Source organism: Protopterus annectens, chromosome 5.part0, assembly GCF_019279795.1.
Source record: "Protopterus annectens isolate FY-2018-M chromosome 5.part0, PAN1.0, whole genome shotgun sequence".
Taxonomy (NCBI): domain Eukaryota; kingdom Metazoa; phylum Chordata; order Ceratodontiformes; family Protopteridae; genus Protopterus; species Protopterus annectens.
Window position 1 is genome coordinate 74,496,781 of NC_056735.1, and position 14,634 is coordinate 74,511,414.

The following is a 14,634-nucleotide window of genomic DNA, read 5'->3' on the forward strand; positions in this document are numbered from 1 at the left end:
ACGTCTACCCCAATAATCTTTTTTTCTACGTTCCCCTTTTGTGATCTTACTTTTTTCTGTATTGTGAAATTTTCCATATCTGGGTGCCTTTGCCTGTATTTCTCTTCAAACACCTTTCCAGCTGCATTTCTGTATTGATTAGTTTGGCTTTCTGTATTGTATGTCCATGTTTCATTTTTGCACTTTCAAAACGCTCTGGTTTTTGCTCATTACATTTTCTCTCTTCTTCTCTCTTTTTCTGGGCAGCATAATTTTTTTTGTATTTTTTTTGTTGATCTGCTCTGTTAAGGGACTAGATTTTTATTTGAAGCTTTTGACAGCTTTTTTGTGCAATTTTTTTTCTTTCCTCTAATATCCCTCTTAATTCTTCTGAATATCCCCTAGCTGGAAATTCTGGACTTCTTGAGTAACAGTTTTCTTATCCTCAATAGTCACTCTTTGTCCTCTCTTTTTTGGGCAGTCAGGTTTTGTGGTCTTGTGGACTACTACTTCCTTTTGCCATAGGGGGCATCCTCCCACTGTGCCTGCCTCATCTAACCCTGTGGTAGGGATGTTTCCATGTCCCGAGGATTCTACACTGCTTTTTCCTGTGCCGTGGCACAAGTACGTACAGCAGGATGGGGCACTCTTATCCCTGGTCCTGTACACCAAGCTTTTTTAATTTACATGATAGGGGCAGCGGTGGCATAATGGTTAAGGTCTTAACCTCAAAGATACAAAAGCACCCATTTTAATTCTGACCTCTGGTTTTTGGCTAGGCCTGTAATTGCCTGTGGACTGACAGCCTAGTATTTACCTATGAACCTATAAACTTTAGACATAAAAGGGGGCTCGTTGGTCTGGGAGAAGGGCTTGGCATAATGTTTAAGACCATTACCTCACAGACAGAAGGTACAGGATTTGATTCTAACCTTTGTTTTTTGATAGGCTTGTAATAGTCTGCAAAATGATAGTCTGATATTTACCTATGAACCTATAAAAAACAGTCTATATATTAGTGTTACCTTGGGCAGACTTAGTAAAGAAAAAAAAGGGTCCACACCATGAAGGCACTCACCAATTCAGTTCTAGCAATACTACTCTCATTTTCTTGTGGATTTCTTTTCTCCATTTGGACCCTATATGCCTTCTCTGTGACGGTCCTAACAATCTGCAATATTCAACCAAATGAACTTGGACAGCTAACCAAAGTGTCTAATTACATAAACCAGCTTTAGCCCCGTCTTAGGAAACACGTCAAGTGTTGTTGTTCAGATGCTACTGCATAAACTGTAGTTACTTATAAACATTAATGGTGGCCTCTTAACTAGGCACTTATCACAGCGCACATTATAAATAACTTAATACTGATCATGTTAAGCTGATCTAAAATTGTTCTCGGTTTCTTTTTTATTGTGCTTTTACAGTCTGAATTTTACTGTAACTAGATCAGAAATAAAAGAACAGGCTCATGGGGCCAAGTTCACTTACCTGTAAATCGAATGAATGAAGAAAAAAGAAAGTCAGATGCAAGCCCTCATGATATCATGCTAGGATTGTCATAGCTTTACAGACGTGCTAGGATTGTCATAGGTTTACAGAGATGCACGATGTCTCCGACTTTTGCAGCAAAAAATGTATTTAACACTTTCAGTATCATACAGCAAACACCGAAGTTAAAATTGTACTCACCATTATCTGTGCCAGAACCAACACGATTACATTCGAGGATTTAATGCTTGAAATCGCATAGAAAAACTGAAATAAGAAGAAAAACGATGGGTAAGATCACACATTTCATTACAAAACCCTCCTTTTGCTGAATATCTCCAAACTGCTTAATTACAAGCATGGCACAAAATGCCACGTATCTTTCTGAAGTCTAAACTTACAGAGTACTCCTGTTATACAACTCGGTACTATTCTGAATTCCCCAGAGCTCTCTCAGTATTAGAGTATTTAAATGGTAAACAAAAGCAATTTAAGACAGCATCTTCATCTGCCTGCACAGAAAGATATAAAAAAAAATCAAATAGTGTACTTAACATAATGACAGTTCTGTAGGAAGGTCCATTTTCTGTAACTGATGCCACTGAAAAACTTTAAAGCTTATCAAGACTGCCTGAAACTTTCCCCTATCCATCATGCATCACTCACCACCTAATTGCCTAGTTCTTTAGTGAAATGTGCTGACCACAGGAAAGCACAAAGCAAAACTCAGGAAAAGGACAGCACTGAATGTGGGATGGTGGGTGGGATGAAAGGAGGGCATGTCACTGAATATGGATCTTCTTACTGATCTGTTTTTACTATAACTATACAACTCTACTGAAGAACAGGAGATCCACTTCTGGTGAGTTTTGGGATAGGCTCCTTAACTAATTCTCCTGCCAAAATATTAATAGACCATATGTTAGAATAAAAACATCTTCATTTATTGTGCAATACGTTAAGCGCTTTCACTCACTCAAACGTGAGAGCTCACGTTTGAGTGAGTGAAAGCGCTTAACGTATTGCACAATAAATGAAGATTTTTTTTTATTCTAACGTATGGTCTATTAATGAAGATTTTTTGACTACATTGTCATTTGGAGAGTCCTTTTACTTTGTCACTTTATCCCAGGAGACTGGGGTTGTATCTGTGGATAGTGAGCATGTTCTGGCATCCGTCGAAGTCAGCGTTCTTATTCTTCAGTGCTTTTTTGAGGTATAATGTAATACCACAGAAATGCTAGTCAGTACCCAAGACTGCATTTAGTGATGACTGCCCATATCCAGGAGGGTTGTGGATGGTACCCCCGGTAAGAATTTACGGTACCCCATCCACTTATCCATGTTCCACTTGAACAGTGTCATAGAGGTGCTTTGTTTCACATGAATTGGTAGCCTGTTTCAAGGATGTGGCAGTCACTGGGAGATAAATCTGTCCCTCCTGTATGTCCTATGTAAGCTGCAGACCAAATTTAAGTCCCTGGAACAGGTAGTCCTAGATCCATTTGATGTACGGATATGCAGCAAGTTCATTAGTTTAGGTCTTGGATTGCTCTGTAGGCCAGGCATAAGTTTCCCCTAAGAAGTCTATACGATACAGAGTACAGTGACAGGGATTTTAGTCGGTCTGTGTAAGGCATATGCTGGAGGTCCTTGATCTTCTTTGTTAGTTACCTCTGAGATCTCTCTAACTGGTGCTGGTGCTTCATATGTACATGCTGAATGGGGTGTTATACTCAATTAAGGGCCAGATAAGTGCTGAGTACAGGGGGTTATGACCTCTTTTACCCTTGAGGTGATACCTTTACTAATCAAGTGTGCTACGTGGAAAGCTTTCCTTACTACAGTAGACACATAGTGGTTGAAGTTAAGGTCACAGTCAATCTGTGATCCCAGGTCCCTTAGCACTTCATGGGTACTGTTGTTGATTTAATAGTGTGAAGGGACATTGTTTGTGCCAAAGGGAATGATGATGCATTTCTTTGCATTCACTTTGAGACCGTGACTAGTACACTAGTTGTTGGTCTGCTTGAGTCTCTAGTGGAGTATACTGACATTAATTTGAGGATTCAGTGATTGCACCTAGTTTGTAGTCGTCTGCAAACTTGGTCAGCCACAGCACTTTAGTTTTGACCTGAACTTCTGAGAAGTATACACCAGACAGTAGGGGGCCCAGCACTGACCCCTGTGGACACACCACTGGTAACAGGTCTTCTAGTGGATGTGGAGTCACCTACTTTGATAGGGTGTGTCCGGTTTGTGAGCCAGATGGCAACCCATTTTACAACAAAAGGGGTTTACACTCAGTTTGCTAAGTTTGTCAACAATGCCTGAAAGTGGGATTGTGTTGAAAGCCTTTGCCAAGTTGAGGTATGCTGTGTGCACAGAGTTGCCCTCATCAATGACCGTGGTCACACTTTTAAAGAAATCCACCAGATTTAACAAGCAGGATCTGCCCTTCATGAAGCCGAACTGGGTAGGATTCAGGGTTTGGAGGTCACCTATGTCTTTATTTATGAGGTCCATAATAAGTTTCATGGCCCTACAGATGATGCTGGTCAGGCTTATGGGACTATAGTTCCCCAGGTCTGTTGCTAGGCCACCTTTGTGGAGGGGAATAACTGCAGCTATTCTCCATTCAGCAGGAACAAAGCTTTTGGTTAGGCTATGACTGAAAAGGGTACTTAATAGTGATGCTAGTTCATGTTTTAGCCTGTTTAGAAGACGGCCTGGGATATCATCTGGTCCCATAGAGGATGTATTTTTTTGCCTTGGACAGGGCTTTGAGGACATGCTCTTCAGACATGTAAGGTAGTGGGGAAGTTTTGGGGAGGGCTTGTTGTAAGTTAGGAGGGGATAAGGGAGTGAAATTTTCTCCAAACCTAACCGCTAGCAGGTTTGCTATCTCTGGGGTCAGTGTATGTGATACCATTTGCCACTAATTCTACCCATGCTTGAGTTCTACCCTTTAAGTTACATATGTAGCTGTAAAAGGCCTTATGGTTATCCATGGCAGTACTTAAGGAGCTCTTGAAGGATTTGTCAAGTTGTCTTATTTGCCTGTTGAGGGTGAGAAGGGTGCTTTTCCATTGTTGGGACTTTGTCTTTATTTTCTTGGACAGCAACGTTTTGCATTTATTGTAGAGTTTGCTGATGCTGGATGTCTATGACAGCTTGTTTTTGCTAGGGGCTGTGGCTTTGATTATTTCTGGCACAGCCAAGTTTATACACTTGTGCAACTGACTGTACAAGGCTTTAGTGTAAGCTTCAGCGTAGTTACCACTTTCAGCTTGGGGTGGGGCTTGGAATGCATTTATACCTTAAACTAGGAGGGCATAGTTTGCCTTGGTGAAGTTTTTTAGTCTAATTTCACCCTTTGAGAGTTCTGGAGTTAGTGTCAGTTTGAAGGTGACTGATTTGTGGTCAGCAGTGCATTTGACATGTTGGTGAGGACCAGATCTAGAATGTTTGTTCCTCTTGTCTGGGTCTGGACAATTTTTTCCAGGGCATTTGAATTCACAAAATCAAGCAACTTTTGTACTAGCAAGTTTGGGCTAGAGTAGGTTTCCCAGTTGATGGTAGGATAATTGAAATCCCCCATAACCAGTGTGTTCGGTAAAATTTGAATTGTCTTCAGTTTGGTTAAGATGTTTGCCATGACCCATGGAGGGTTCATGTTTGCCATGACCCATGGAGGGGGATCAATAACTGACTGTAATTCGAATGCATTGAAAAACAGCTGTTGTCTCGAAAGCTTTGCTGTTTTATTAAAATTTGTGAACATTGAGCTACTGGTCTTATTTTGCTTATTTGGTTGTCTGTGTATATCAGGCAATTGCTACACTGCCTCAAGAGACCCAAGTCAACAAGGTTGGCAGGAGAAACAAGGGTAGTCTAAAATGTCCATACTGTCAGGTTGAAGACTAATGTCACTGGGGGTGGCTTTTCAGAAACAATCTTTGAGGAGCTCAGTGAATGGATATTTTGGCCTGGGTTTTAAGGGAATATTTGTTGAATTTAGCTGTCCAGCTTTGGCACACAATTGCACGGTAATGAGCAGTGCTGCACAACACAGAGACATGTAGAAACTTGCCCAAATGCAGGGCCTAAATACCAGAAGACAAAACTTGAAAAAAAAAAAAAACTCTAACAAGGTTCAAACGGACCAGTGGTGATATTTACTCCAAGCCCCAGACAGGCCCCCCTTTATCAGTCAGGTCCCAAACAGCACAATTCTCTCACAAAGCTGCAGAAAGGCCCCTTCCATTCCAAGATGGCCTGGAAAACATGGTTAGAACAAACAAACCACTACAAACAGTTCCAGAAGCAGCAGGCCTGGATCTGAACTATGCTACAGCTACTAGCTACCCTAGTTTCAGCAGGTTGGTAAGGATTAAACTGGCAACCTTTCCATGTGGCAAATAATGTAAGCGTCTAAACTGGAATGAAGGGGCTGGCTGTCAAATGGCATAATGGTTAAGGTCGTCACCTTACAAAAGACACAAAATGCAGGGTTTGATTCTGATCATGGATTACTGGCTAAGCTTAAAATGACCCTTCAAGGCAGTTAGCCTCGTATCCAACTATGAACCTATGAACTTGTGTACATGAGACAAGCACCAAAAATTTCAGACACACAAGAAAAAAAATATAACAGATTAGGTGCTGTAAATCAATTTATGCCTCTATTAGATGCTCACACAGAACCAACAAGTTCCAGTTGTCTCACATAGAACCAACAAGTTCCAGTTGTCTCACACAGAACCAACAAGTTCCAGTTGTCCTTGTTAGAGTAAAATGACTCCAAAAAGAAAATGATGGAAACTACCCTCGGAGAGGAGACAGGTTATTTAGCTATATCAATGGAATTGGAAAAGCCAGGCTTGTCAGTTTGAATTTGTGGAGATCTGTGTCAGATTTACTGATGATTACTATAGAAAATAGTGTCTTAAAGGGATAAAGGCAAACAGACTGCTGTAAAAGAAGGGGTTTCACCAAAGAAAATCAGGTTAATATATGCTGGAAGGGTGGTATAGAATGACCTTGGCTCTGAAGAGTATGGCATCCTCTATGAACATCATCAACACAGGAAATGTATGAAAACTATAAAGAAGTCTGTTTGGCCTCATGTGGTGGGGGGTTTCTGGCCTGAAACTCTCCCCTGCCCCCTATCAGGGAAGGGAAAATGGGGCACTTGGCATATTGCAGAAACAAGAAAAATCACACAGTACAATATGCTAGAGGTGAAAAAATCCTTTTGTCACTAAGAGGCTCAATGACCATTTATGAAAAATTAAGACGCAAAGGCCAAGTCAGTCAGCCACAGAACTGATTTCTGGCATGTGATCTCTATTAGAAAACTGCCTTGATGGTCGCTGCTACACTATCACTGACACCTGGCACAGATGGTTGAAATGCATTTCTTTCTTGCCTGCTGATATAACAAATGATGGGCATGCTGTCCAAATGAATGGAAATGGCTCCCTGAGGTAGAGAGTCCGGAAAGGTCAGCAAAGTCAACAAAAAGTACAGATGTGTACACTTACCATAAATGTAGATGTTAGAGTGCATTCACTGTTGCAGTCATCACCTGTGGGTTATCCCTGATGTGGTAGCCCTCAGCCGGCCTGAATACCAGAGTCAATGTTTTTCTGCATCAGCTGCTGTCGCCTGTAGACAGGTCATCAGTTCTATATAGCAAGGTGACTGATGCCATTACATCAGTTTTTCTTGCCTTAACCAGACAGAAGCCTCAGGAGATCAGACACACAAGACAAGGTGGTGAACCACCACCCCAAGAAGCTTATGTCCCCCAAAAAAAAAAAAAAAAAAGATAAGGGGGAAGGAGGGAGGGAAACCAGGACTGCAAATTTCCAAAGCTGAAGAGAAGGGTGGTAGGTTAGTATGAAGAGACCTAGGCAGGTGTAAGGAGGCCCTGCAGTACTGCATATGCAAACCCTGCCCTAGCCTTGGACAAAAGAGGAAGGCGATAATGCTTTGTGAAGGTATGGACAGACATCCAGGTGGCAGCTTCCAAGATGTCACTGGTGGGGACTCCTCTGAGGAATGCTGTGGAAGTGGAGGCTGCCCTAGTGGAATGGGTGCAAACAGACTTAGGGGGAGGTTTCCCATGAAAACTGTAGCAGAAATGGATACAGTGTGATATCAATTTAGAGACAGTCTGCTTGGAGATGGGCTTCCCCTCTGCTCCTAAGACAAAACTGACAAGAAGTTGGTCTGTTTTTCTGAAGGGTTTAGTATGGTCCAGGTAGTATCTGAGCTGCCTGTGCACGTCCAGGGAGTGCAGAATTCTTTCCCCCTTGTTTTGAGGGTTGGGGAAGAAGGTAGGCAGATGAATGGCCTGAGAGTCACATTTGATATCACCTTGGGCATAAAGGAGGGGTTGGTCCTAAGGGACACCCTGTCTGCATGGAAAATAATGAAGGGCTCAATGGCCATCAGTGCCTGCAGTTCAGAAACCCTTCTGGCTGAAGTGATGGCCAGCAAAAAGGCAGTCTTTCAAGAGAGGACTTTCAGTTCTGCTGAGGCAGCAGGGTCAAATGAGGGCAGGATCAGTTTTTCCAGAACAAAATTAAGGTCCCACGCTGGTGTAGGAGGCCTTCTGAGAGGCCTAAAGTTAGAAGCCCCTCTTAGGAATTGCTTAATCAAAGGGTGAGAGAACAAAGGCTGGTCTGTGTTAAACTGAGCAGAAATGGCTGAAACATGAATCTTAACCAAAGAAAAAGAGAGGCCACTATTCAGTAACTCCGCTAGATATTCCAGGATGAGAGGGACTGTAGATAGGGATGAAGTGGCCCCTCTGGCCCGGCACCAGGAACAAAATCTTTTCCATTTTCCTGTGTAAGATCTTCTGGTGCATGGCCTCCTGGCTTCTGTGAGAATGTCCAGCACCTGTTTGCTTAGCAAGGGCCCTTCCCTTACTATGGGAGTATCAGCCATGCTGATAGCTTGAGAGTCTGCAAGTCTGGGTGCAGCACTTCCCCCCTTGCTTGAGTGAGGAGGTTTGGGATCTGTGGAAGCTGCCAGGGCAGATGTGATGTGACACTGCGCAGCAAGGGGTACCAATGTTGCCTGGGCCAATCTGGAGCAATGAGGATGGCCTTGGGCCCTTCCTCCCTGATCTTGATGAGTACCTTGGGAACAAGAGGAAGAGGGGGGAAGGCGTACACAAAGAGGGAGTTCCAAGGGAAGGTTAAGACATCCACCTTCCATACTAGGTGGCGAAATTCCCTGGTGCAAAATTTCTGTAGCTAATGGTTGAGGTGTGAAACAAATAAGTCTGCCTTTAGGTTCCCCACACCTGAGTGACTCTGTGGAAGACTTTTCCATGGAGCTGCTATTCATGGGGGTCCACAATGTGTCTGCTTAAGTGGTCTGCCAGGGTGTTGTTGATTCATGGGAGGTATTGGGCTATCAGGTGTAATCCCACGGATGAGGCAGTCAGCCAGAGGTTCATGGCTAGCTTGCACAGGGGGTAAGATTGAGTCCCTCCCTGTTTGTTGATGTACCACATTACTGTGGTGTTGTCTGCTTTGACAAGGAGAACCCCTGCATTGAGATCAGGCTGGAAGGATGTCTGAGCCTTCTGTACTGCAAGCATTTCCTTCCGGTTGATGTGTAAGGGAAGGAGTTTGGCATCCCAAAGGCCCTGGGTGCACCTGCCCCCTAGATGGGTGCCCCCAGGCTACTTCTGAAGCAGTGGTGGTGAGGGACTGGTCTGTTGGGCAGTGGAAGAAGGGAAGTCCCTGGTTCTTGGCACAAGCCTCTGCCCAACAGAGCAACTCTGCCCTTATACGGGGGATCAGCGGGAGGGAGGTCTCCAGAGGTTGAGAATGTGGCACCAAAGGTTCCTTAGGTACCACTGAAGTTTCCTCATGTGCAGTCTGGCCAGAGGAATCAGAAGGATGCAAGAAGCCATGTAACCCAGGGCTTACAAGAACGTCCTTGCTGTGAGCTGACTTTGGGATGCCAGCTGAGTAAAGTAGAGAGACGTGATTTTTCTGCTTCTCTGAGGTTAGGAAGGCCATTTGGGATGCTGTGTCCAGCAGAGCTCCAAGGAAGATGACACTGAATCCCAAGGAAGTGAGAAGTTTTTTTATGAAGATGAAGTCCTGCAGGAGATTTTCTTTGCTCTCTGCTTGGATGAGGCAGTCATCCAGATAGGGATAAATCTGAATGTTTTTCTGTCTGCAGAATGCTATGGCCAGGGCCAGGCATTTGCTGAAAACCCTGGGAGCAGTAGAGAAGCCAAAGGGAAGAGCAAACAATTGAAAGTGCTGTGAGCCTGCTCTGAAACACAGGAATTTTTTGCAGGACTCCCTTATGGGGATATGGAGGGATGCATCTTTTAGATCCAGGGTCACTAACCAGGCATTTTTTGTCAGCATAGGCAGCAGCTGCTGCAAGGTTAGCATTTTGAATTTGGGAACCACCAGGGAGGTGTTAAGAATTGATAGATCCAAGATGGGGCGCCAAGTTCCCTCCTTTCTGGGAACAAGGAATAGCCTGGAATAGAAGCCTTTGCCTGCTTGATCTGTAGGAACAGGTTCTACTGCCCCCTGAGATATGAGGGTTTGGATTTGTTTTAATCCCTCTGCCCACTGATTTGGCAGGAAGTCTGGGTACCCTTTGGGGATAGGGAGTTTGTAGAAATTGAATTTGTATCCGTGAAAATGATCTTTAAGACCCATTGGTCCTTGGTTACAGACAGCCAATTTTCTTTGCAGAGGGACAGCCTTCCTCCGAGCTTTTGGGTGAAGGAAGGGCAGAGGGGGGGGAAGGGAGTCATTGAGAGTTTTTGCCATACAGGAATGTCTTAGAACTCCCTGCCTTAGAGGTGGATGTGGTCCACAGTTTGGTTCTCTTGGTTGTCCCTGCTGTAGGAACCTGGGTGGCCTGTCCCTGCAGGGCTTAGCTTGTCCCTGTCTGCTAGGGGCAGGAAAAGACCAGTGCTTACACGGAAAGTTCCTGCTGAATCTAGGAGGTTGAACTTGAAAGAAATCTTTTACTGTTTGCATAGATATTACTTTGTCTTCCATTTTCTTAAGCAGCTCTTCTGCTTTTTCCCCAAACAAGCGGTCTTTGTCCAAAGGTGCATCAATTAACATAGACTTGACATGATCAGGTAGATGTTGTTCCATCAACCATGCATGTCTCCGAATGACAGATCCAGACACTGCTGCCCTACTACAGGCATATAATGCATCATATCTGCAGTGTAAAGAATGCCTAGTCACTCGACAACAGGAGTGCAAAAAATCTGCTAGCTCCTTAGAATTGACACAGTCAAGAAAAGTAGAAATCTTTTGCTTTAATAGTTACAAAGTGTGCTGTTGATATTTTAACATATGAAACTGACAGTTGAGAGCTCTAATGGCTAAGGTTGCAGAGGTGTATACCTCTATTCGCTATCTATCCAGAGCTCTGGCCTCTTTATCCGAAGGAGTAGGGTTCCTTGCTGAACTCGCCCTAGCTCCTTTAGGTCCCCGTGTAATGACCTCTGGGTCTGCAACAAGATTACGGTACAGGAATTTGCGCATGTCTGGTACCCTGTAGTACCTGTCAGGCTTACTGGGAGCAGGAGGAATGGCATCTGGGGCTAAACTGGATTCAAGGAAAACATCATCCACCACATCTAAAACTGGGGGATGGCAAGAGGTCTGTGCTGAGGAAGGTCTAGAAATTCTCTAAGCCTTTTCTTGGATTGAGGGAAATCCTGAGTTTCCCATTGGAAATGCTCCCTAAGGGTATGGAGGGTTTCCCCAAAGGAAAAATCTTCTGGCGGGGAGGCAAAAGGGATGGATTCCTCTGCATCTGAATCCTCATAAGCAGTAAGAGGTTGCTGATCCTCTTCTATGTCCGAATAACCTGATTCCTCAGAATCCTGTTCTGTCAATAATTCTGGAGAAGGAAGTCTTTTTCTTTTAGAAGAAGCCTGACTGCCCCTGATAAGGGAAATACGATCTTCTGCCATCTTAAGCATCTGCACCTGGGGTGGAGGGGCGGGAGGAAGATGGTGGCTAGAGGAAGATTTCCTAGGGGTGGCCTGGCTTCTAGGCCTAAGAGAAGTCATTGGTCTTAGATTTGCAGCAGTCGGGAGTGAAGATGTCGGTTTATAACTGCAATCAGTAGTGCAAAGTACATCCTCGGAAGCCGGCACCTGCCTAGCAGCTCTGGACCCAACCGAGGCAGAGACAGCCAAAGGCTCTGAAGATGAAAAAGATTTCTGCGGCATACCGGACTCCGAAAGGGTCTCAGTAGAGGCCTGCATGGCAATCGCATTGGGCATCAGGGGCTGGGAAAGCACCTCACTGAATTCCGGAATACTGACTAGCTGTTTTGCAGAACAGTCGTCGGAAGACTTGGCCTTTTGAGGTCTGTCTCTATTCTTATCATTATGCTTTTTTGGAGGTTCTGCTGATGGTTGGCTAATTGATGCCATATGAGAAGCTGGAGGACAAAAATATCTATCAACAAAAAGAGCTCTCCGACAAACAGCTCTCTCGTTAAATAGGGTACAGAACTGACAGCAGGCTACGTCGTGGTCTGGGCCTAAACATGTAACGCAGTGGGAATGGAAGTCTTGGTGTGGGATTTGCTTTCCACAGGCAAGGCAATTATTAACTTTTTCGGACATCGGTTAGTGCAAGAAAAAGAGATCCCCAATGGTATACTTAGCTTTAGATGTTTTCAGCTGTGATCCGAACTCTGGTAGTGACCGACCGGCACACTTGTGAACTGCTTCTGCTACGGGTTCCACGGCAAGAAAGACTGATGTAATGGTGTCAGCCACCTTGCTTTATAGCACTGATGACCTGACGTCAGTCTACAGGCGACAGCAGCTGATGCAGAAATCATTGACTCTGGTATTCGGTCTGGCCGAGGGCTACCACAGCAGGGATATCCCACAAGTGATGACTGCAACAGTGAAACACTTAGAACATCTGCCCTGAAATGCAAGAAAATTGTAAGCAGGTCAGACTGCTGTGGCAAGTAGGAACCCTGAAAGACCTGTTAACTATAATGCTTCCCTAGCCAAGTGGAATGTAGCCTGAGGAGTCTGGAACTGAAACGGGCTCTTTGACTGCTGGTTAGTACTCTAGGTGCAACTGTTAGCTTTCAGTTTTCAAATTGCAAAGGGCAGTGAATCAATATGTTGTAGTCACTAGACCACTGAAAGTACAGTTTTGTACCTACCATAAATGTAGATGTCCGATAGGTATGCATCTGCAGTCATCACATATGGGTTGTCCTGCCTCAGGCAGCCCTTCGGTCGGCCGGATTCCAAAGTCTGGGTCTGGCGTCGGCTGATGTCGCACTTTCCTCGACGTCAGAGCGCCTGGGGTATAAAAGCATCAGCCGACGCCATCTTCCTCAGTTTTTCTTGCCCCAGATGCCAGATGCCCTCTAAGGAAGGCTAAATTTGGAGAGATGCATTAAAAAGTCCAAGCATGCACAATAATATAAAAACAAATACACCATAATAGATCCCCCCAGCTAGCTATAAGAGGGGTAAATACCCAAGAAATACCACAGAGGGGAAGGAGGGAGGGTAAACCTGACTGCAGATGCATACCTATCGGACATCTACATTTATGGTAGGTACAAAACTGTACTAGGTCCTTCAAGGATGCATCTGCAGTCATCACATATGGGTAGAATACCATAGCCAATCTGGGGTGGAGGAACTATGTAAAGGATGGTGTAGCTAAAATGCCCTGCAGGACTGCCGTAGCAAAGCCTGCTCTGGATCTGGAATATAAAGGTAAATTGTAATGCCTGGCAAATGTATGCACGGAGCTCCATGTAGCAGCTTCTAAAATGTCCTTGGTAGCCACCCCTCTTAAGAAAGCTGTGGAGGTGGCTGTGGCTCTCGTGGAATGAGGTCTAATGTTAGCTGGCACGGTTTTTCCATGAAAGGAGTAACAAAAACATATGCAATTCCCTATCCATTTTGAAATTGTCTGTTTGGAAATTGCTTTTCCTTGTGTACCAGCAGCATATGCTACCAACGGCTGGTCGTTTTTTCTGTAACCTTTAGTTCTGTCCAAGTAGTAGCGCAACTGTCTGTGTATGTCCAGGGTGTGCAGAAGTTTCTCCCCTTTGTTTTGTGGATTTGGAAAGAAGGTAGGCAAGTGAATAGCTTGATTTAATGAAACCCTGGATACTACCTTTGGCATAAATGTAGGATTGGTTCTCAATGAAACTCTGTCCTGATGAAAAATAAGGAATGGCTGTACTGCCATAAGGGCCTGTAACTCAGATACTCTTCTTGCTGAGGTTATGGCCAGAAGGAAAGCAGTCTTCCAAGACAGGAACTGTAGTTCTGCAGATGCTGCTGGTTCAACGGGAGGCAGTGTTAGTTTTTCCAGCACGAAGTTAAGGTCCCAAGTAGGTAGAGGTGGTTTCCTTGGAGGATTGATGTTTTTGATTCCTCTTAGAAACTGTCTTAGGAGAGGATGAGAGAAGACAGGTGGATCAGTATTGTACTCTGCTGAAATTGCTGAAGCATGAATTTTAATGGAAGAGTAAGACAGACCATTGTGGAACATTTCTGCCAAGTATTCCAGGATATGTGCCATGTTCATCACTGTCGCATCTAGACCCTTTGTGGTGTTCCAAATGTGAAATCTTTTCCATTTTGCTGAATAGGCCTTTCTTGTGGAAGGCCGGCGAGCTTCCATAATAATATCTTTCACTCTCTGGGATAGCTTGTCCTGGGGAGGAGTCAAGGTATTTTCCAGGCTGTTAGTTGCAAGGTTTTCAAGTTGGAATGCAGAGTTTTGTAATTGTGCTGTGTCAGTAGAAGTGGCCATAGAGGAAGAGGCCATGGTTTTGTGCATGACAGGCTCTTTAACAGTGGGTACCCAGTGCTGTCTTGGCCAGTCCGGAGCTATCAGAATCACTTTTGGCTGCTCTGTCCTGATCTTCAGTAAAACCTTGGTCATTAATGGGAGAGGTGGAAATGCATACACTGTTAGAGTTCTCCAGCTGAAAGAGAGGGCGTCCACTTTCCATGCTTGTGGGTGGTATGTCCTTGAGCAGAATTTCTTCAGTTGATGATTGTGGGGGGAGGCAAAGAGATCTAAGTCCGGCCTCCCCCATGATTGTGTTATCTGTAGAAAGATGTCTGGGTGCAGCATC

At 44.4% G+C, this 14,634-nt stretch overlaps 1 protein-coding gene across 1 annotated transcript in view; it reads right to left on the reverse strand.

Moving 5' to 3' along the window:
* LOC122802497 (Golgi pH regulator) overlaps positions 1 to 14,634 on the reverse strand; it is a 467,960-nt gene that overhangs the window by 96,561 nt on the left and 356,765 nt on the right. Inside the window, exon 13 of the mRNA XM_044072150.1 lies at positions 1,672 to 1,737. Coding sequence (XP_043928085.1) covers positions 1,672 to 1,737 — 66 coding nt within the window. The remainder of the gene's footprint in view (positions 1 to 1,671; positions 1,738 to 14,634) is intronic.